A 23811-nucleotide genomic window follows, 5' to 3' on the forward strand; every position below is an offset into this window, starting at 1 on the left:
GGCTAGAAGCTGTGCTAATAGGCGGTCGTTTGGTGCCGCCACACTCTCCTGACATTTAAGAAAGGAATACAGGAAGCAGAGAAAGGTGTGGCCACAAGCTATCATAAATGAAAATAATCAGAGAGAGGGTGTGAAGGCAAACAGAGGCAGAAAGCAGAACCTGAGCTGGGCAGCGGTGGCGCACGCCTTTAATCCCAGCACTCGGGAGGCAGAGCCAGGCGGATCTCTGTGAGTTGAGCCTGGTCTACAGAGCGAGTTCCAGGACAGGCACCAAAACTACCCTGTATAAAAAAAAAGAAAGAAAGAAAGAAAGAAAGAAAGAAAGAAAGAAAGAAAGAAAGAAAGAAAGAAAGAAAGAAAGAAAGAAAGAAAGAAAGAAAGAAAGAAAGAAAAGAAAAAGAAAAAGAAAGCAGAACCTGGAACAACAACAAAAAAGCAATCTATTTTAGACTAGAAGACAAAAAAGGCCTTCTCGTGGATAATGACATTTAAGAAAGGGGATGTCTTGGTCACTGTTCTGTTGCTGTGAAGAGTCGGCATGACCAAGGCAACTCTTGTAAGAGAAAGCCTTTAATTGGGGCTCGCTTACGGTTTCAGAGGGTCGGTCCATTATCATCATGGTGGGGAGAATGGCGGTATGCAGACAGGTGCCGGAGCAATAGCTGAGAGCTACAACCTGTACTGGAGAGAGACAGATAGGCAGACAGACAGGCAGACTCTGAGTTTGGCATGGGCTTTCCAAACCTCACAGTGCACCCCCAGTGACTCGCTTTCTCCAACAAGGCCACACCTCCTAGTCCTTTCCAATAGTGCCGCTTCCTGGTGACCAAGCTTTCAAATCGATGAGCCTCTGGGGACCTTTCTCATTCAAGCCAACACAGGGGGCGACCCGCAACTGCAAGGGAGGGTAAGTATAGATGAGTACGGTGGATGGAGGTGAATGGGTAGCAAGAGGCCTGAGAATGGAAAGCACTTGAGATTTAGGAGCTGCGTGGTGCTGGGAATAACTAAAATGGAGCAGCCACGGGGAACACGTCAGACGAGAGTGGAGGGGGATCAGTTATTCCTGCGGGGCTTTCTGGGTCATGCTCAGACAGCTGAATTCCATCCAAGAGCAAACAGCAATCTTGTGGAGGATTTTGGGCAGTGCAGGGGTTATCTGGTTCTGTCTTAGAATTTAATGTGGCTCCTCTGTGAAAAATTCTATGGGGAGAGACAAGAGCAGGTGCAGGCCGTGGAAGAGCACCCAGCAATGAGGAACAAATGTGCGTCAGCCGACATGTGTCACCAGAGGGAGATGGTCTTGGGCCCACACCTACACCCTCATGGCACTTAACCTAAAGTGTCTCAGATCTGCAAAACAGCAGCCTACGTAACCCTTGAGGAAAGGATTCATTTGAAATATACTTTTTGTTTTGACTTTGTGACTCTGTGGGAGAATAAAAGGCAGTCTACTGTGGCTGGAATACAGACAGTATGGAAAAGTTCCGAGGGAGAAAAATCTAACCCAGAGACAAGGACTGCATGCAGAAGACTCCAGCCCGCAGCTAAGAAGAGTCCTTCAAGCACCAGGCACTGTTCACATCCTACCTCATTTATCCTTACCACTCTACCTTAAAGTGAGAAATATAGACACAGAGACACAAAAGTGACTGGATCCAACAATGACTTGGTGTCTGACCTGTCACTGGAGACCCTGATCTCATTTTCTTTTCATCCTAAAATAGCTTGATTTCAGCACCGAAGCCCCGTTAGAAACCCTGGGAGGAAGTAGGATACCATAGATCAAATCCACTTAAAAAAATATATATCATGGTTCTGTTTTTATTCATGTGCATGTGTAAAGTTATACAAACATCCTACCATTCAACCATTTTAATGTAGCATCTTCCTATTCTTCTTAAGATTGATTTCTCTCCCTTTGGAAGTTCTACCCACATCATATGTATATGTACACTCACCAGCTACCATTCTCCCACCATAGATCCACGTCATATTTATGACAGAGATCAGTAATTAATAATTATTCTCTATCCATTATCTCTTCTGCTTCGGAGTGATAGAATCTCTGCCATTTGGGTACATTTGGTCAGCATGGAAACTACATATTTCAAGATCCTATACCGCCAAATATGCTAGGTGATTAAGTTTTAAACAAGACAATATAGTTAGAGGTAATGTATAGGTGTTTGGGTTGGTTTTTTTTTTTTTAAACCCTTTGGGGGCCCACCATCCAGCTTCCAAGTAAATACAGTTACTTATTCTTACTTATGAATGCCTGGCCTTAGCTTGGCTTGTTTCTAGCCAGCTTTTCTAACTTAAATTTTCCCATGTCTCTTTACATTTTGCCTCTGAGCTTTTTACTTTTCTTTATTCTATATATTTTTCTTTCCTTTTTACTTCATGGCTGGCTGTGTGGCGTGGTGGCTAACCTCTGGCATTCTCCTCTCCTCCTTTTCTCACTCCCCCCTCCCTTTTCCCCTAGATTTCTCCTATTTATTCCCTCTGCTTTGTAGCCCTGCCTAAACAAATGCAACATAAAAGAATGCAACACATCTTTGCACCGTGAAACAAATATTCCACAGCATTAATGAATATAACACATCATCCCCTAATATTCCACAGCAGTAATGTATAACTTCCTGTTCTCTTAAGTATATAACTTCTTGCCTTGGACTTCTTTCTCTTGGCCTGTTGAGTGGAAAGTGTCAACAAATGGCTTAATTCTGAAGATACTGGCAAAGTAACTCAGAAACCTAAAGATCCTTGGAGGCCCTCATTCAGAACGAAGCAGAATGAATAGACCACGCACTAGTCCACTCCTTCTAAACATGGGACTATCAAGTGAAGGAAAAACAAACTACCTTCTTTGAGTTACTGTGTTTCGGGATATTTTTGATACAGAAACTTAATCTACTGTGCCCTCTTTCTAAATTTTTATGTGATAATCTTTTCAGGGTTGTAGATCAAAGCCAGACACTAGTACTTGCTAGGTAGGAGGTCCACTCTTTTAATAATGATAAATAAGAGTCTTCCATGTGTTTCAGAATGTCAGATGGACTATGGAAAAAACAAAAAGATTTCATCCTGTTGTTCTGGAAGGCCCATAGTCATATTTTATGGCCTAGGAGATTTTTCAGCACCCTCTTTATTGTTCAGGATAGGAAATACAATGATAATTTCTGTTTGAATAAAATAAAATAGGTCTTTCAGTGAACAATGAGCACTTTTGGAAGACTTTTTCTTCAAAGTGTTTGTAGGGTATTTTCTGTTCAAATATTATAGTCATTAGGTATAACCACAAGCCCAGAATTACCCAACAGAGACTCAATGGCACAGCCCCAGAGTCACTCCAAGATTATGTATACATCATATCTTTATAGCCTCATCTATATCTTTATGGCCTTTTGGACTGCTTTTTATTTTATATTTTTGTTATCTAATTATAAAGTGATGAAATGATCTTTGGAAAGGATTTATGGTGTGAAAAGAAATAGAGAAGATCCTCTATATTCCCTGCATCAGAACAACAACAACAAAAAAAAAACAAACAAAAAAAAAAAACAACTACTTAGAAACTTGGTTTTTCTGTCCTGGAAAAGGCAAAATTAATAGCTCCCCATGTGTGGTTTGTGTATTCCAGTTCAGTGATTCTTAGCCAGTAGTGACTTAGCCCCTGGGGACACTTACCTGGCAATAAGCTGTCTGTTGTTCCTACAGGGCTGCTATAACAAAGTGCCATGGGCTGGGTGGTTTAATGAAACAGATTGATTGCATTGCACTTCTGGAGGCCAGATGTTCAAGATCCATGGCCACAGAGTTGTTGCTTTCTTCCGAAGGCCTTTCCTTCCATTGTTCCCTTCTATGACTTAACAACAGTACTCTTCTGTAATAATGTCTATGCCACGTTTTCCCACCGATGACAAATGACGGTCCTAATGGGTTAGAGCCCAATTACTTCATTTTAACCAAATTGTGTTTTTAAGATCTTGACTCCAATTACAGTCACATTCTGAGTTACTCAGAGCTAGAATTTCAATATGCAAATATTAGGTGGAGACAATTCAACCCACAAACATCTATAAAAATTTCTGGGTTTTCGTCATTGGGAAGGGTGTCACAGTTATATAGAGGCAGCAATGTTGCTAAACACTTGACAATGCAAAGGATACCCAGCTCACAACAAAGAAACTTCCAGTTTCATATGTCAATAACGTCAATTGCAGTGTGAAGGTTGAAAATCCTTTCCCAGTTCCAAAGCTGCTTATTTGATCGTTTTTCTAAGCAGAAGGAAAACACATATTACACCTAAAATGAGCAGTAGAATTACATTAGAAATACAGCACAATCCTTAGGACTCAGATGTCCATTTTCAAGTACCACACAGACAAGCTGTCTTTCCCAATAAGTTTCAAAGATGCTTCTTGGGAATATAAGACCAACTATGTCCTGACACTACTTCACCCCTAAAGCCAAATTTGCAACAGTCCATAAACATGATACAAGTACATTATATGCCTTAAATTTCTAGGCAAATAAATTATAAGAAAAAGAAGCATATCATGTAATATTAGTTCACTTACCCTGGCGGGGGGATTAGACCAAGTTCAGCAAGACCTGGGAGACGGAAAACATGACAGTGGAGATGGAGTGTGAGGCAAGCCTTTGTGTTTACTTTTCACCTCAGACAAGCGGATAGCACAGGGTTACAGCTCCAGCTCCAGAGTCTGGAATGGACATGGGCCAGGGGACGCAAATTGTGTTCAAGAAGAACCCAGGCTACCAATGATGGTACACCCTTGTAACTGACCATCCAGGAGGCTGAGGTTGGAGGATTGTGACTTTGAGACAACCAAGACCATACAGAGTGAGTTTGAAGCTGACCTGACTATGTAAGGGGACCCTGTCTCAATAGAATTTAAAAAAAAAAAAAAAAGGTGATGCGGAGACAAGGAATGATGTCCCAAGGCAATGATGTCCCAAGGCTAAGTGGAAGCAGAATAGATGGTCCAGAGTAGGGATTTAAATAACGAGTCGCTCTAACGGTCCTGACGAAGAAGTCAGATCATCCAGAAATGGCACAAGTCATGAACAGACTCAGAAAATCAGAGAGAGACTTTTCCCTTTACATCCACAGAACTTCAGAGAGTGAAACAATTAGACAAATATGAGGCTCTAAATTTGAGTTATGGCAAGAAGAAGTGGAAACTATATCATGAATTCCAGTGCAAAGGGCCAGTTAGCTTAGAAAAGCTACTTAAGTTGTACATGTCTGTTTCTTCACCTGTGTAGAGGATCCTTGTCCAGAAATTATATGTGTATGTGTGCATGTGTGGATATGTGTCCATGTGTGGATGTGTGTGTGTGTGTGTGTGTGTGTGTGTGTGTGTGTGTGTATAGTTCTTGGCTATTATTAAATGTTGGATATTATTATTCCAGAAACATGTCAGAGATATAATCAATAGGTTTGATAACCATTTAAATGAGAGTGAACAAAATCTGAAAAAACAAGCCTGAGGCTTCTAGATTGGTTGATTGAGAGAATAAGGATACATTAATCATGCCAAAGAAACACAAAGAGAAAGTGGTTTGAAGGAAAAAAGAAAACACTGAATTCTACTTGAAGTTGTTGAATTTTGGTGGCTGGCTTGTTAACCACACAGAGAAGTTCAAAAAAGCTATTGGAAGGAAGATCTGCATCTCAAGTGAAAGGCCAAGGCTAATGATTGCTCCCAGTGTTAATTCCATGTAGCTAGATGTGGTGGTTTGAGTAAGAATGGCCCCCATAGGCTCATATATTTGAATGCTTAGTCACCAAGGAGTGAAACCATTTGAAAGGGTTAGAAGGACTAGAAGGATGCAGGGACACTTGGCTCAGCCTGGGAGGAGGGGACTGGACCTGCCTGGACTGAGTCTACCAGGTTGATCTCAATCCTCGGGGGAGTCTTTGCCCTAGAGGAGATGGGAATGGGGGGTGTGCTGGGGGGAAGGGGAGGGGGCAGGAGGTGGGAGAACAAGGAAATCTGTAGCTGATATGTAGAATTAAATTATATTGTAAAATAAAATAAAATAATAAAAAAAGAAGAAGGATTAGAAGGTGTGGCATTATTGGAGTAGGTGTGGTCTTGTTGGAGAAAGTGTGTCACTGAGAGTAGGCTTTGAGTTCTCAAAAGTCCAGGCCAGGTCCAGTCTCTCTTCTTCTCTGCCTGAGGATCAGGATGTAGCTCTTGCCTACTGCTCTAGTATCATGTTTCCTCCCATGATGACAATGGACTAAGCCTCTGAAATTGTAAGCCAGTCCTAATTAAATGCTTTCTTTTATGAGAGTTGCCTTGGTCATGATGTTTCTTCACAGCAACAGAACAGTGACTAAGACATTAGATGAGATTCCCCAAGAAAAATGCACATAGATGAGGAGGAGGAAGACAGAGGAGATGGAACATCTATATCCTAGACCAATTGTTTTGGGTCATGACCTCCTTAGGGTTGAATGATCCTTTCACAGGGATCACCTAAGACCATCATAAATATCAGGTATTTGTAACAGTAGCAAAATTACACTTATGAAGTAGCAATGAAAATACTTTTATGATTTGGGGGGTCACAGCATTAGGAGAGTTGAGAACTACTGTCCTAGAAACTTAGATTTTTGTGATATGCTCAGTGCACAGTATTTTCAGAATTTATCAACACTACACTTGCTTCAGGGAATCACCCTTGAGAAATTTTGATTCTCAAAACTTGAGAACACTTATTCTTGAGAACAAACAAGTTGACCATGTAGTAATTATTATACCAAATGGTCAGCGTGTATATGGAGAATCTCACTACATGGCCCGCAATGTCCTCAAACTTATGATGCCCCTGCCTCAACCTCCTAAGTGCTTGAATTACAGACATTGGTATCATTGTTGTTGCTGTTTTCTTGTTTCAAACTTGCTTTTGTGTGACCTTGTCAATGCTGTAGAATGTGACCACCATTAGTAATTTGCTGGCATGGATTTGGGAAACACACACACACACACACACACACACACACACACACACACACACATCACAACTGCCCAAGTAAATATTACCCTTCTGGCTAAGGCCTTCCTCTGAGGAAAATATAAAAACATTTACGCCTGACTATGTGCTGCTGGTTCTGGATTGAGAAAAGACTTGCTTTCTGTTGTTGTTTTTTGTTTGTTTGTTTGGTTTGGTCTTGTTTCCTGTTTGCTTACTTCCTTATTTTGCAGATCCTATCTGAATACATGAGATTTCTAGAAAAGTCATCTTCCACATGTAACTATCAGTAACTAACCCTTCTCTCATTAGACATAAGTAAGGCAGATTAATAACCAGTCACGTTAACTACCTCTCCCCCTTACTGTTAGAATAATAAAAAATGTTCAGGTATGCTTTGGCTTAAAGCTCAGTCTTTTTGAAGTTCCCATTAAAAATAATATTAAGATAGCCACTTAATAAGATACCAGGAAGGCACAATCCAGCTGACTCTAAATCTTTGTAAATTGTCTTGTAATTTTAAAAATGCCTCAAGAGAACTGTAAATATTAATGAACTCTTACTGCTTTACGCTTGTTATATCAGCACAGGCAAAAGACATAATTTCAAAAATCTCTAAGAGATTCCTCTACAGGGGTTGAAGGGATGGCTCACTGGTGAAGAGCAAGTACCGCTCCAGAAAAAAACGGCCTGAGCACAGTTCCCAGCACCACCTCTATCAGGCAGCTTACAATGACCTATATCCAGCTCTGAAGATCTGGCATCTTTGGCCTCCACAGGCAAATGCTCAAATGCACATATCCACACAGAGACACATAATGCAAAATAAAAACGAATCTTAAAAAAAGAGATTCTGTTTACTAATATGTGCAAATGATGTAATGCAGTATGCCAAGCCGTGTTGGAGGTAATCTACATACGGTAGTGCAATCCTTTCTCAACGACTCAATAACAACTTTATAAAATGGGTATTGTCATTAATTATCGCCATTGGTGATGCAGAGGAGAGAACTCAAATGGCAAATGACTTGCTCACGATTGTTCAGGTCTTCAAGCAAATCAAGAAATTCTGTAAGCAGAGGTGGGGTTTTCTGTCCCGACCGCCTGTTCCCAAATACCTGGCAGCCACTTCCCAAATTACCACACAGAGGCTTCTATTAATTATAAAATGTTCAGTGGATAGCTCAGGCTTATTGCTAACTAGCTCTTACATTTAAATTAACCCATACCTATTAATCTATGCATTGCCACATAGTCCATGGCTCTACTGGTCCTCTGGCATCTTGCTTCTTGGGCAGCTGCCTCGAATCTCCTCCACCTCCACCCATCTTCATCCCAGTCCTCAGTTTGATTGTTCTGCCTAACTTTATCCTGCCTTGCTATTGCCCAAACAGCTTTGTTATTAACCAATGAGAGTAGTACATATTCACAGCATACAGAAGGCTCATCCCATAGCAACTATCACACTGTCAACTTGAAAACCAAGAGATGTAGCCATGGAGGAGGGAGGAGCACTCTCCTCTTTTACAACTCAGTGTGGATTTACTTATAACAACAAGTGTTTCACCTCCAATTTGAATGTCATCAAGTAAGAAAAAATGTTTTTCTGGAACTTTAAAAAACCTAGAATGTTGACGGTCAAGTCATACACAAAAAAGATAAGTCTATTAGAGAAGTGTGAATTAAAACTGCAGTGAGATATGGTAGACCTATCAAAATGACAAAATAGAAAAGAGGAAGCTTATCAATGTTTGTGACAACAAATGGATGCATTAGAGTTGAAATATTTGGGAGAGTGTATGTGTGTGTATTTGGTTTCTCAAAACTGGGTTTCTCTGTGTAGCCTTAGCTGTCCTGGAATTTGCTCTATAGACCAGGTTGGCCTCAAATTCAGAGATCCACCTCCCTCTGCCTCCTGAGTGCTGGGATTAAAAGCATGTGCCACCACTGCCTGGATTCTAAATGTATATTTTTAAGACATGTTCAAAATGTTTACAGTATCACTGTTCATAACAGTATGCACTAAAAACAATCTCTGTCCTTCAACAGCCAAATAGACAAATATATTGCGGTATAATAACAAAATGAAATGTTATATTATGTTGAAAATGAATAAGCTGTTGCTACACGTGACACGAAGATAAATTTCGTTTTAAAAAATTATGAGCAAAGAACTTAAACACACTCAAAACTATGCACTGCAGAATTCCATTTATGGAGTCTTTAGGAGCCTGGCTGCTTCTGATGCAAATGGTGAGTGGAGATGAATAAGGTGACTCCTGAGACTCTGGCCCTGTTCTTTCTACCTGTGGTATTTGTACTGTTTTATGAGGTGTGTTAACACTGTGAAAATCCATTCCACTGACTACTAGGGACTTACATGTTTTACTCTATGTGTTGTACTTCAATAACAATATTTGAGGATTCATCCTTTTGTAGTTCAAAACAATATTGTAGGTAAAGTACCCAGAAGTGTCATTACTTGTTATAAAATGCTACTAAAGCCTATGCCTTTATTTTGAATTTCGCTGGACAGCTTTTCTTTGTAAGCTAATCTGAAAAAAAAGAATCCATTAAAATGTGCTGGATCAACCCCAGCCTGGATTCATTGTCAACAAAGGTATCTGGCAGAGAGTTAAATGATACTGAGTCTACAAAGAGAAAATGAAAGTCCGTAAGCCAAAGTCATGGAAATCATACTGCAAATGCCAAGGAAGAAAAAGAAAAATCCTCTCTGTCATTGTTAGCCTTGTTGTTTTCCTGATTTGTTTAACAGTTATGCTGTTATGACAACTAAAGTTGTCAATCAATTTGTAGATCTTGAAAGCTGAATGAGAGTTAATATTCAAGGTTGGTAAAGGATTGAGATGTCTCACATGGAGCTCGTATGCAATATTAAGACATGGAGGTGTCATTTGTAAAGTTTGAAAAGAATCAATGAAAAGGTTTCAGCAGAGTGGTAGTTTGGGTAATTCTGTGCTCACAGATTGTTCCAGCTGCCACTTGGAAGGTGGCCTGAAGAGACCCACAGCAGGCAGGATATACCTGGGAGGCTGTTTGGATGGTGAGGGCCAGGAACAGGGTATATACATAGAGAGAAAAGGGGGTGGGGAAGAGCTGCATTTGGGGCTTTGTCGAGGACCTGAGTTCACATCCTCCAGAATCAATTGGAAAACTGTGTGTAGAGCATGCCCTCTTATAATCCCAGCGCTGGGAGGCAGGAACAAGAGGATCACTAGTGCTTGCCGGCCAATTGTAGCTGGCTTTTTTTTTTTTTTTTTTTTTTTTTTTTGCCACCAACCAGCTTTCAAATCATGCACGACACAGAGACTTATGGTTAGTTATGAATGCTTGCCCTATCATAGGCTCATTTTTGGCTAGCTCTTATAACTTAACCTGCTTCTCTTCACCTATGTTTTGCCTGGGGGCTTTTTACTTTTCTTTCATTCTGTATATCTTACTTTCACTGCTACTCATGGCTGGCTGGCCGCTGCCTGGCTTCCAGCCCTGGGTGTGTCCGTCTCTTTCTCCCTCCTTCTCTCTGGAGCCTAGATTCTCCTCCTACTTATTCTCTCTGCCTGCCAGTCCCACCTGTCCCTCTTCTGCCTAGCTATTGGCCATTCAGCTTTTTATTAGACCAATCAGGTGCCTTAGGCAAGCAAGGTGAAACAGCAACATGTCTTTTCATAATTAAACAAATGCAGCACAAACAAAAGTAACACACCTTTACACAGTTAAAGTAACAAATGTAACACATCTTTACACAGTTAAAATAACAAATGTAACACATCTTTATACAGTTAAAGTAATGTTCCACAGAGCATAAACAAATGTAACATAGTAAAATATCCCACAACAGCCAATATAGCCAAATCAGTGAGCTTCTGGTTCAATGTGAGACCTCGTCTCAAAAAATAATGTGTGAAACGCCTGATCTCAACCCCTGACCTCCATATGCACACACACACACACACACACACACACACACACACACACACATGCACATGAACACATTGGCCAACCACAGAAGAAGGGGGTACTGGGTAGAGTGCTCGCGAAGGTTGAAAACTCCAAACAATATCAACATTTGCACAATAGGTTGGAGAAAGTTCCACAAATGAGTCCACAGACACATTGGGGAAGTACTAAGAGTGCTAACTTCCAAATCAATAGATCTTCCACTAGGGGCACGTTGAGTGCAAGAGATCCAATGAGTCGTGTGCTCAGGAAACTCGATATGGAGATGGCCAGTCCTTGGCAAGAACAGCTTCCCTCACTGTGTGGGAGGAATGGGTGCCTGCATCCTGCGGACTAGAGATGGAATGAGATGGTCAGACTGCCAACACTAACCAGAAACAAAGTAAGAGTGGTCCCGTGAGGTTAAAAGACCCCATTTTTCTTTCATGTTAACAGTGGAAGAGACTTGACCATGCTCATATTGAAAGGGAAGATGCAAATACATAAAACGAAAGTGTTTCTGGTGGGTCTTAATTCTAACTGACATACCAATTTATGATAGAATAGGTAGCTTTATCAACAAGTGTTTAATTCTCCCAACTCTAGAGGATAGAAAATCCAAGACCCAGGACTTGTTGAGTCACATTTGCTCAGTTTTGAGGCAGCCATTGTGTCCTCACGTGGTCAACAACAGAGGACCCCCCCCCAGGGATGTTCTTATCGGGACACCAATCCCATAAGGAGGACACCACCCTCATGCCCTGATTACCTCCAAAATGTCTTATCTATAAGTACTGTCCTTGAAGATTAGAGATTGAACAGCCTTGGGAGAGGGTTACAAGCATTCCATTTGTAGCATAGAGTAATGTGCCACTGTATGCGGCACACGAAAGTGTGTAAGACCCCCTGGGAAAGGCCTAGCAAGGAGGGAAGTATGGCTATAGTAAGCAGGAGACAAAGGAGAATTAGAATTTGGCCTATTTCATCTTTGGTGGTCCAAAGAATTCTAGTTATTTCCATGAAGTAAGAGGGAAGGTATCCCCAGGGCATGATGAGTGAGGTTGTTGATTAAGAGGTGCACAGCAACTCGTAAAGTGGGAAATGGTTCCCAGAGGAGCGAGTTGGGCAATAACAAAACACAGGATTGTGTAGCACAGTTGGAAACCCACAAAGAGCAGGAATTTATAGACACTGTTCTGTACGTCTGTGGGTTGATCTTTCCTAGTAGCGCTCAGTACCCTGGAATAGTCACAGAGAAAACAAATGCTGGGGTTTTGCCAGAGCTGGGGTTTTGCCAGGAGACTGCAGCAAAGGATGGGAGCTGAGGAATTTGGAGCATCCTTTAGACGGTGACCCAGGTGATCTGAGCCAAACTGTTCAGCAGGAACACGGATTTGACACTTCAAGCATCCAAGGACTGGCCGAGGAATGCTGAATTAACTTGTATAAATACAAAATTGACTGGCCAAGGAATACAGAACTAACTTGGAAAGACGGAAGTTTGTGTCAGAAACATAGGGGTCTGTTGAACGGTGTCTTGAGTGGTGAAGAACAATACAGAAGAGAATTAATGCAAAAATGGAGACGAGAGCATATGTTAAGACAGGTCTAAAGAGTCTAAAACGCTTAAGCTTCACAGAGTTCAGGAGCCAGCAGAAGCTCCGAGGCAGGAGAGTCAGGGCCGTCCCACATGTCCTATTTTGCTGTTGATACAGGCTGGGTCCTGCATAGAGCCTCCTCCTCAGGGCCTCAGCTCTGGGCCAAACCACACTGGCCAAGCCATTCATCCTTCTCCACGACTGCTGCAGGGGAAGATCTCTTTGTTTTTTAAGTCAGCGTGCAAAGTAACATAATCATTCTGGCACTTTTATATGTGGATACCATTTTGTATTGTTCCTATTGACTCCCTCCCCCACTGGCCTCTCCATCCTCTGAAGCCCCCTCCTTTTTTTTTTTTGTTTTTGTTTTTGTTTTTCGAGACAGGGTTTCTCTGTGTAGCTTTGTTCCTTTCCTAGAACTCACTTGGTAGCCCAGGCTGGCCTCGAACTCACAGAGATCCGCCTGGCTCTGCCTCCCGAGTGCTGGGATTAAAGGCGTGCGCCACCACCGCCCGGCTGAAGCCCCCTCTTGCTGACCACCTGCCTCCTCCATCTTCTGTCATGTCCCATGTATTTCACTACCCCCCCCCCCACACACACACACCTTAAAATTTCTTCCTCCCCTCTCAGGATGGCCTTTCCACTACCGTGGCTTATGCCTGCCTATGCACACATACAAACATATATATACATATATGCATGTTTGTAAGCTTAAATCCAGTGCACCTAGGAGAGAAAACGTGTGGTAATTTTTGTTCCTAAACTGCTATTTTGTTGAATCTAGTGATCTCCAGTTGAATGTAATGATTTCTCCTTTCTTTGTGGCTGAGTACAATTCCATTGTGTGTATGTACCACGTTTCCTTTGTTCACTCATCTGATGGGCATCTAAGCTCACTCCATTTCTTACAGCAAATAGATCTTCAGGGGTCTCTGTGGTTTGTTGATCTGAAGTCCTCAGGGCATATACTTAGAAGTATATACTTAGAAGCGGTAGTGCTGGGTCTTATGGTGAAGACCTTCCATGCGAACGTCCACAGGGTCTGCACCAGTTCTCATTGCTGCCCACAATACCTAAAGGTCCCTCCTTCATCACATGGGCATATGTTTGCTTGATAGCCATTTTGACTAGGGTGAGGTAGACTCTTCAAACAGTTTTCTCAGTGGACTATCTTTTATTTACCCTTTGACAATATCATGCACGTAAGCAACGCGTCTTGATTCGATCCGCCCCATCTCCCTGCTCCCATTCTCCCAGGTGCCTCCCCCAAAACAGAGCCTCCTCCATGTTTCATGTCTTCTCCGTTTTTTTTTTTCTTTCAAATTACGGCTGCCTGTGAGAATGTTGCTGATGTTGTTGGCTTGATATCGTGTGGGTCTTATGTCAGTTCGCATAGCTCCAGGGAGTTTATGAGCATAGTAACCATCTCATGCCCAAAACACAGTATTTCCTGTGCTCTTCCCCACTCTCCAGTTCCTATTTTTCTGTCTTCTGAGTTAACGCGGTATTAATTCACTTTTCCTTGATAACTAAGGATATTGAACACTTTTTCAAATATTCATCTGTTATTTGTATTTCTTCTTTTAGGAACTGTTTTTTTTCAGCTTTTTTTTTTAACTCATTTATCACTTGATTCAAACAGTGGTGTCTTAATTTTCACACTTCTTTGTATACTTTAGACATTAACTTGGACACACACACACACACACACACACACACAGGACAAAGAATCTTTCCAATTCTGTGGGCTTGTCCCTTAGACTCTGATGATAGTTTCCTTTGGTAGACAAAAGCTTTTGAATTTCATGTAATCTCATTGTCAAGTTTGGGTATTAATTCCTGCGTTATTAGGGTTACTTTTCAGAAAGTCCTTGCCTGTGCCTATGTTTTGAAGTGTTTTCTGCGTTTTCCTTTGTCAGTTTCAACGTTTCAGGGCCTATATTCAAACCTTTGAGACATTCTGAATTGACTTTTATGCAGGGCGAGAGACAGAGATCTAGTTTCGTTCTTTTACCAGTGAGGATCTAGTTTTCCCAGCACCGTTTGTTGACAAGACTGTCTTTTTTTCCTCCCAATTTATATTTTTCACCTTAGTCAAAAGTTAGAAGGCTACCACTGACTGTGTTTATTTCCGTGGGCCCTTTTATTGTTGTTTGTTTATTTGACATTATTAGAAGTGCAACTTTTTCTTCTTTCTTAACCTCATTAGTGATGTGTAAAAGGGCTGCTGATTTCTGTATGTTGATTTTGTATCTTGCTACATTGTTAAAACGTTGATACGATATAAAAGATTTCTGGTGGAGTCATTAAAGTCTTTTAAGAACAAGACTATATTATCTGCAAGCGGGGATGCTTGACTTCTACCTTTCCTACTTTTAATGCTTTTGTGTTCTTTCTCTCATGTTGTTCAGGACAGAACTTCAAACACTGTTGAATATGAGCAGAGAGAGCGGCCACCCTTGTTCCGCTTTGTGGATTTGGGGAAATGTTTTCAGTTTCTTCCCACTTAATGTAACAATGGCTTTATGAGGCTCAGCTATGTTCCTTCTGTTCTTGACTTCTTCAAGGCTTCTCAGGAAGAGATGTTGAAGATCTTATCCGCTGTAAAATGATCATATGATTTCTGTCCTCTGACTATGTGCTGAACTAATTTATTGGCTTATATATGATAAAACAATTTTTCATCCCTAAAATGAAGTCAACTTTGTCATAGTGTAGGACCTTATTATATTCTTTAAAAGAATTTTCAAGGACTTTTTTGCTATGTTTTATATCTATATTCCTCAGGGAAATTGGTTGATAGCTCTCTTTTTATTACATTCTCCTCTGGTTTGGGGTCAGGGTAACACTGACTGTCTAGAATAAGTATTCTACCCATTCCAATTTTGTGGAACAGTGGGAGAAGTATTTGATATAATTCAACAGTAAATACATCTGATCCTGGGTTTTTATTTTGTGAGGATAATTTTTATTATTGCCTCAATTTTACTGATTGTTGTAGATCTATTTAAATTATTTATATCTTCTTAATTTGATAAGTATATGTGCCTAGAAATTTATCTATTTTTTTCTAGAATTTCCAGTTCTTGAGAATATGTTTCCAGGGCATTCCAGTGGTCCTCTGAATTCCATTGGAATTTTTTGCAATATCCACTCAAATCATGCTAATTTGTTTCTTCTCTGTTTTTCTTTTAGTTAGTTTAGCTAAGAATTTGTCTTTCAAAAGAACCAACACTGGCTTTAATTTCATTGTTCTTTTACTCTCCATTTTATTAATTTCCATCCCAATCTTTACTGTTTCTTGCTACTTATACATTTGGGTTTAGCTTCTTCTTATTATTTTTCTAAAAATCTTGAATTGCATCATTAGGTTGTTGTCTGAGTGTTGCTCACTTTCTCTGTCTCTCTGTCTCTGCCGCTTTCTCTGTGTCTGGTTTTTTATGTAAACACTCAACAACACACCAAGAAGATATAACAATTATAAATGTACATGCACCAACTATTGGAGTTCCCATTTTCTTTATCAAATACTGATGGATGTAAAGTGCTGGTTCTGATGTACTCTTTGAACTGATCCAAAACTGCTGGGTCTCTGCTATAACTGGGCTCACACCAATAGCCTCTCATAGGCTCTCTTCTTGGTACCAAGTCTCAACTTCTCTTCATGACCTGGGCCTTCAACTGCTTCCGAGGATACACCTTCATCAATGGCCTCTCCTGGCCTCTCACAATGCCAAGCCTCAGCTGCTCTACAGGACCCATGCTCTCCGTACCTTCAAAACCAGTACTAACCAAGTGGCTCTAACACATTGCCAGATCCAGCTGCCAGCATGAGGTACAACCTTGGCCACCTCTGGAACACAGCTTCTGTGTGCTGACTCTCAGGAAACACATCCCAGAAGATTTCATGTCAATGGTGCTGGTCTCCTCTTTTGGTTGTTGTTGTTTTGGTTTTTGTTTTGTTTAGAGACAGGGTTTCTCTGTGTAACACCCTGCTGTCCTAGAACTCTCTTTGGAGATCAGGCTGGCCTTGAACTCACAGAGGTCTGCCTACCTGCTTCCCATGTGCTGGGATTAAAGGTGTGCCCAGCTTACTGGTCTCTTCTTGATCACCTCTAAATTCTCAGCTCCAGCTGACCAGCATCAATTGTCCCAGTAAAGCAAAAGTTTCGCTTTAATAGTTCTGGTATCTTGTTAATCACAGCTGACTCTTCAGCCCCAGCTGACCAGAATGACCAAGTCATAAATCAAAATAGAAAGTGGTCTTGTTAGAGTCTTTAAACTTCCCTCTGAAATTTCACAAGCCAGGCCTCCATCCTCTGCACTGCTCTCAATATTCTTGTCTTCCAAGCTCCCACAGAACATCCCACTGAGTTCTCAACACTCAATGGCTCTTCTAGCCCAAAGTTCCAGAGTCCTTCCACAACCCTCCCAAAAACATGGCCAGGCCTGTCACCACAATACTCCACTCCTAATTTGTCTTAGTTAGGGTTTCTATTGCTGCAAAACAAACAAACAAACAAACAAAACAAAACAAAGGAAAAAAAAAAACACCACGACCAAAAAGCTAGTTGAGGAGGAAAGGGTTTATTCAGCTTATATTTCCACATTGCTGTTCATCACCAAAGGAAGTCAGGACAGGAACTCAAACAGGACAGGAACCTGGAGGCAGGAGCCAATGCAGAGGCCATGGAGGGGTGCTGCTTACTGGCTTGCTTCCCTTGACTTTCTCAGCCTGCTTTCTTATAGAACCCAGGACCAACAGCCCAGGGATAGCCCCACCCACAATGGACTAGGCCCTCCCCCATTGATCACTAATTGAGAAAATGCCTTACAGCTGAATCTTATGGAGGCATTTCCTCAACTGAGGCTCCTTCCTCTCTGATGACTCTAGCTTGTGTCAAGTTGACGAACAAAACCAGCCAGTACAGGTACTAAATGCTTCTTAAATTTGGATAGCCACTTCTTTCTTTATATTTGGAAAATTTATGAAATAATTTTAGTTTTTGTGACCTAAAATGCATTCTATTTTAGAGACAGTTCCCTGAACTTATGAGAAGAATTTGTATTCAATTTTCACATGATGGAATGCTGTGGGATAATGCTCTTGTACACTGGTTTAACAAAACACTGATTGGCCAGTAGCCAGGCCAGAAGTATAGGCATGGTGAGCAGACTAGGAGAATGCTGGGAAGAGGAAGGGAGGAGTAAGGAGGCCCCAGCCAGACACAGAGGAAGCAAGATGACAAGGCAGAACTGAGAAAAGGTACCAAGCCATGGGGCTAAACATAGATAAGAATTATGGGTTAATTTAAATGTAAAAGCTAGTTAGTAATAAGCCTGAGCTAATGGCCAAGCAGTTATATTTAATATAAGCTTCTGAGTGATTATTTTAGAAGTGACTGCGGACCATGGGACTGGGCACCATGGGGCTGGGCGGGACTGGAGAAACCTTCTGGCTACAATGGAACATTAATTATAATCAATATCTGCTAGGTATTGTTTGACCTATGGTATAGTTTATAACTGGCATTTCTTTATTGATTTTTCCATTGGGATTGCCTATCTAGATATGAGAGTATTGTGGTGGTTTGAACGGGAAAGGCCCCCACAGGCTCATGTATTTAAATACTTGGTCCCCAGTTGGTAGAAGTGTTTGGGAAGGATTAGGAGGTGTGGCTTTGTTGGAGGAGGTGTGTCACTGGGGGTGGGCCTTGAGGTTTCAAAAGCCCATGCTCTTTTTTTTTCTTTAAGATTTTTTTTATTCATTTTATATGCCAACCACGGATCCCCCTCTCATTCCTCCTCCTGCTCCCCTCCCCCAGTCTTCCACTCCCTAACACCCCCCCCCATCCCTTCCTCTGAAAGGATAAGGCCTCCCAGCAAAGCCTGGTACATTCAGTTGAGGCAGGACCAAGCCCCTCCCCACTGCATCAAGGCTAAGCAAGGTGTCCCACTATAAGTAATGGGCTCCAAAAAGCCAACTCATGCACCAGGGATAGATCCTGATCCCACTGCCAGGGCCCCCCAAAACAGACCAAGCTACATGTCTGTCTCCTGTATGCAAAGGGCCTAGATGAGATTCCCTTTTCCCAGATGACTCTAGGTTGTGTTAGGTTGACAAAAAAAAAAAAATCTAATCGATACCCAATATATCCTTCAAGTTGTTTTTGTCAGAACACTTGATCACAACAACAGGAAAATAAAATAAGATACCTTGGTTTTTCATATTTCTTGTGTTTCTGTGATTCAATTTGTGTATCTATTGAGTTGGACATTTCTTCTAACTTGGTGTGGGGAACTTCTTAGTATACATTCTGTTTTTAAGGGCTCGATCCATAGTACCACTTGTGGGGAGTCTTCTGCATCCACTTAGCCCACCAGGGTGCTAACCAGCTGGAGCTGTGCTCAGCTTAGACTTCCCCCCATTGTCCGTCATGGTTTTCTCTGACCTTGTTAGGTATCCTATCACATTTGTAAGTTTCTAGAGATCTTCCTTTCTTTCTCTTTTTGGAACTGGACTCTACTTTTCCTCACTCTGTTTACCTTCACTGGGTCACTCAAAGGCAACTCCCTCTCCTCCATCTTACCTGGAAATCCAGAAAGTATTTTTCTATAATTCTTCTCTCGCCATTGGGGGGGGGGGGTCTCTTTTCCAAGATATCCATTTGAGAGAAAGATTTTTTTTGGGGGGGGGGGACTGGCTAGCAGTGGATCTGGTTGGAGTGGTGACCCCAGCGGACTACTGAGGCCATAGTATAGAGGATGGCCTAGAATGGGGGGACAGGAAGATGCAGATTGAAGGACAGTGATCAGTGTGAGAAGGACCTGACCCACAGCAGCCGAGAATAAGGAGAGCAGGACGCAGAAGTGGGTTTAAAGTAAAATTAACACTGGGTGGATCCTAGCAGTAGAGATGATGGGACACGGAAGAGCTGGTGGTCAGTTTAGTTTATTTTTCAATGTATTCTTTGAATAAAGCCTCACCACCGTTAGTGGCCAATTGTGATTTGTCAAATGATAAAAAAAAATAGAGCTGTAAGAGAAAAATGAATTTTCAAGGGCAAGATACAAAAGCCATAGGAACTTTTAGGAAAAAAAAATTCTATGACATTAGTGTGTTATTTACTTCTCTTGTTGCTGCGAGAAAATAACTGATAAAAGTAATTGAAGGAAGGAAGGAATTGTTTTGGGTCACAGTTTGAGGGTACAATCCATGATGGCAGAGATGTTGTTTCCATGGTAGCAAGGGTGTAAAGCAGCTAATCACACACACACACACACACACACACACACACACACACACACACACACACAAGCTATGACTATGTCTGGGATTGTCAATCCTTTTCAGAGATTACAGGGTCACTGTGAGGTATCCAGGAACCACATTGATCTGTTTAACACATTGCTATTTGGTAAAGACTCACACATACAAAATGAAACTCATTAATTTTGGCTATCTAGACAATTTCAGAGAAATTCCAATTTTTTTTATTTTTTTAATTTAATTTAATTTTATTTTATTTTATTTATTTATTTGGGGTTTTTTTTGGTTTTTCAAGATAGGGTTTCTCTGTGTAGCTTTGCACCTTTCCTGGAACTCACTCTGTAGCCCAGGCTGGCCTCAAACTCACAGAGATCCGCCTGCCTCTGCCTCCCGAGTGCTGGGATTAAAGGCATGTGCCACCACTGCCCAGCTGAGAAATTCCAATTTTAAAAAATACGGACATATTTTACTCTACCTTTTTGCCATGTTTAGTTGTAAAGTAAGAATATAGCATGTATTTGGCTATGTTGTTATACACTAATAGAGGTCAGGGTTAACAGTAGTTCCAAAGTTACCATACTCAAACATTTAGCAAGACATTTTGTCTTCCTTGAACATATTTATGCCTTTTTTTTTTGCATGTATAGGTGTGTGTGCTGTTGCATGCATGTGTAAGCATATTTACATGTGGGGGCATATGTGTGCTCATATATATGGAGGTCCAAGGGATGACACTGGGTATCTTCCTCAATCACTCTTCACTATACCAAGGCAGGGTATACTGGCAAATCCTGAGATCACCAAGTCCAATTTGTCTAGCTAGCCTGCCTACCCCCGGTATCCCTTGTCTTTCTGCCTCCAGAGTTCTGGGATTAGAAATGGCTGCCATACCTGCCTGGCTTCTACTTGGGGACTGGGGATCTGAACTCTGGTCTTCATACTTGCATGACCAATGCTTTATCCACCGAGCTATCTCCTGAACCCCATGTTGGTTAATTTTAAGATAACTCTTCACTTCATAGCATCACCGAGTTAACGCTAACATTTGACCAGACAACTACATGATCAATATCTACTCAGCTGAGCATTTGCAGTGGATGTGAGCACTTTAACCACAGGAATAATTCAGATTGTGAAGAAACTTAGTCTGAAGATGAGCTTTAAGTATGGAATCCAGATCTGAGGTTCTAACAGCATTTGTTCTCAGGATAGGGCAACAGGTCACTTCCTACCCAAACCTGAGACACCTAGACGAAGTGAGTTGGTCCCGGTTAAAGTCTGTCCAGCTGTCAGTCTTTGGGCTTCTGAGATACAGATAGAAAAACCAGTGATGCTGTACACCATGCAAGACAGTAAAGAAATAGAGAAAATTAAAAAAAAAAAATTGAAAAAAAAAAAACAGAATAAAATCTAATTACACGGACTTTCACTTGAAACAAAAATGGATTGAGTTCCGCCCAAAGTGGCTGGCTGTTTCCTGTGCCAGGAACTACTGTGCAGGCCCAGCAGGAAGTGCGAGACAGAGCGGGATCACCTTACACCCTCGTTTTACGGTTCATTTCACTTATTAAATGCAATCTGAGAAGCTGCAAAAGGAGCAAGTTCGGAGAGGGAAGAGGCTTTTTGTCTCGTTTTGTTTTAAGTTTCTTTGGATCAAAACATTTGTTTTTCCAAGGTGCTTAAAATCCCCCAAGAAAACTGGCCTTCTAGGGTTGCCAGGTAAAGACATTTCTCTTTGTCACATTGTGGAAAGCGAGGCGCAACGTTGAGTTACGTCTGCTTCCTTTTCTGTCCTACTCGGCATCGTTTTAAAACATGAAGAATGGCAACCAAGCCCATGAATGGGCTCAGTAACCTTGAATCCCATGAAAGCTCCTCATAGAGTGTTTAATTTGAGAAGGAGCCCCTGACGTTGGCGGGTTATGTATTTAAGATGGAAAAATGACCATTCATTTGTCAAGGAGAGGAATGAGTTCATTTTACTGTCTTGCTTGGAAATGTGTGAACCGAACAGCTGGATTTCCTTGCGGTGGCGGCGTACCCCGCTCCTCACATGCTGTCTGTCTTTCCCCCTCCAGGGACCTCAGCATGAACAACATCAGTCAGCTGCCCCCCAGTCTCCTACACAGCCTCCGCTTCCTAGAAGAGCTGTAAGTACCACTGCTGTCTGGGTGCATCCAGTCAATGCTAAACACATTCCTGCATTTGTCTCTCATACTTGCTGTGGGAACCAGATAAAACAAGGCAGGAGGAGCTGTCAGCACCAATGGCTTTGGCGCATGAGAAAACACTTAGGAGGTGGGGCAGGGGGGAAGAATTGCTACGATTCTGGAAATCAACTTATAAAAGAGTTTACCATGAGGCTACAACTTTCTAAGGTGAGACTGAGCCAAACAAATTAAAATTTTAAAACAAGGGCTTTTTAAAAAGAGCTGGATGGCTCTCTGGAAACAGTTAAACAGCAGGGTATTAAAAGTTTGAATACTGGTTCATGTTTATTAAAATAGCAAGTAAAGCTATAATGAAAACCAAAACTGCTGCTTGCTTCGGCTTGTGACTGGGAGAATTGAGTCCACATTGCATAGCACCAAAACTTCTTGTCCTAATCACTTTTAATTACCGTTTCCCTACTTTTAAATTTAGCTTCCCTCAAGGCTTCAGCAGAGAAAACATGAAATCCAGAGGACTTAAGAATGGGCTCCTCTACACTCACTATTTAAAAAAAAAAAATCTTTAAGGCGAAAGATAAAATTAGTTAATGATACACAAAGGAACCTTGATTAAGTCCTAGTGATCACTTTCCAGAAGATGAAAAAGAATGGCATAAACCAAAAATCTGCATTTACAAATTCATTTGATCCTCTTACCCTGTTGAGTGCTGGAAGATCTGCACCATCGTAGGTCCCTGGGAAGGATGCTTGGCACCATCAGTTGGGTAAATCCTCTGACTGTTGATTAAAGGAATTGCTTCGGCAATGACCTCTTTTGAAAACGCGTCCTTTACAAACCCTGAAGTCGGGATCCAATTTGAGGAGTAATTTGAATCACTGGTGCACCGCACGATCCACCATGGGAGGTGGAATGTTCTGTCATAACCAAATTGCATGACATTGATCATTTCTTCAAGAGGATAGTATTCCCCAATTTTCCATGCTGGAGCTTTATCTATTTCTTTTTTGATGGTGTTATAGTTTAAAGAACATTATTGTTCTTACTGCTAGAAAAAGTTGAATATAACCAGTTGGCTGTGGTAAGGAATCCAAATACTAATTTATATAGCAAGTCTTTTGTCATTTAGAGAATAGATTCATTCTATATATAGACTTCTCTTTCAGCCTCTCTATGCTCTTTCAGGTTCACTTCCGTGGCTGCATCTTAGTCTGCAAAAAAAGCTAGGAGTATGACTGTCTGGGTCATGGCCTATACATAATAAATGATAAAGTTCTGAAAAATAACAAAGGGGAACACTTAAGAGCAGCTTCTTATACATGTTAGCATTATGTAGCTAGAGTTTTTCTCTCCGGGTCCCACCAAGCCCCAGCAGTCCCGTAGCCCACTTATAAAATAAACATATAGACGCTTATATTATTTAAACTGCTCAGCCATTAGCTCAGGCCTACCATTGTCTAGTTCTTACTTTTATACTCAGCCCATTTCTGTTAATCTATATGTTGCCACATGTTCTGTGGCTTTACCTGCTGCCTTTACATCATACTCCCTGGATGGCAGGCTGGTATCTCCTCCTCTCTGCCTTCCTGTTCTCTCAATTCTCCTCTCTGCTAGTCCCGCCTATTCTTCCTGCCTGGCTACTGGCCAATCAGTGTTTTATTTATCAATCAATCATCCACAGCAGCATTATCTGTTTATATATGTGTGTGTGTATACATACCTGTAATGGTGACTTTAAGTAAATGTCAAACATCAGAACTGTTTGCTTAACTCCAAACTCTCTTATTCTCCTCCCCCACACACAATTAA

At 41.4% G+C, this 23811-nt stretch overlaps 1 protein-coding gene across 1 annotated transcript in view; it reads left to right on the plus strand.

The window, feature by feature from the left end:
• Positions 1–23811, plus strand: part of Lgr5 (leucine rich repeat containing G protein-coupled receptor 5) — a 134952-nt gene that overhangs the window by 40328 nt on the left and 70813 nt on the right. The window contains exon 2 of the mRNA XM_059245658.1: positions 21912–21983. Coding sequence (XP_059101641.1) covers positions 21912–21983 — 72 coding nt within the window. The remainder of the gene's footprint in view (positions 1–21911; positions 21984–23811) is intronic.

The sequence above is a fragment of the Peromyscus eremicus genome, chromosome 18, assembly GCF_949786415.1.
Source record: "Peromyscus eremicus chromosome 18, PerEre_H2_v1, whole genome shotgun sequence".
Taxonomy (NCBI): Eukaryota; Metazoa; Chordata; class Mammalia; order Rodentia; family Cricetidae; genus Peromyscus; species Peromyscus eremicus.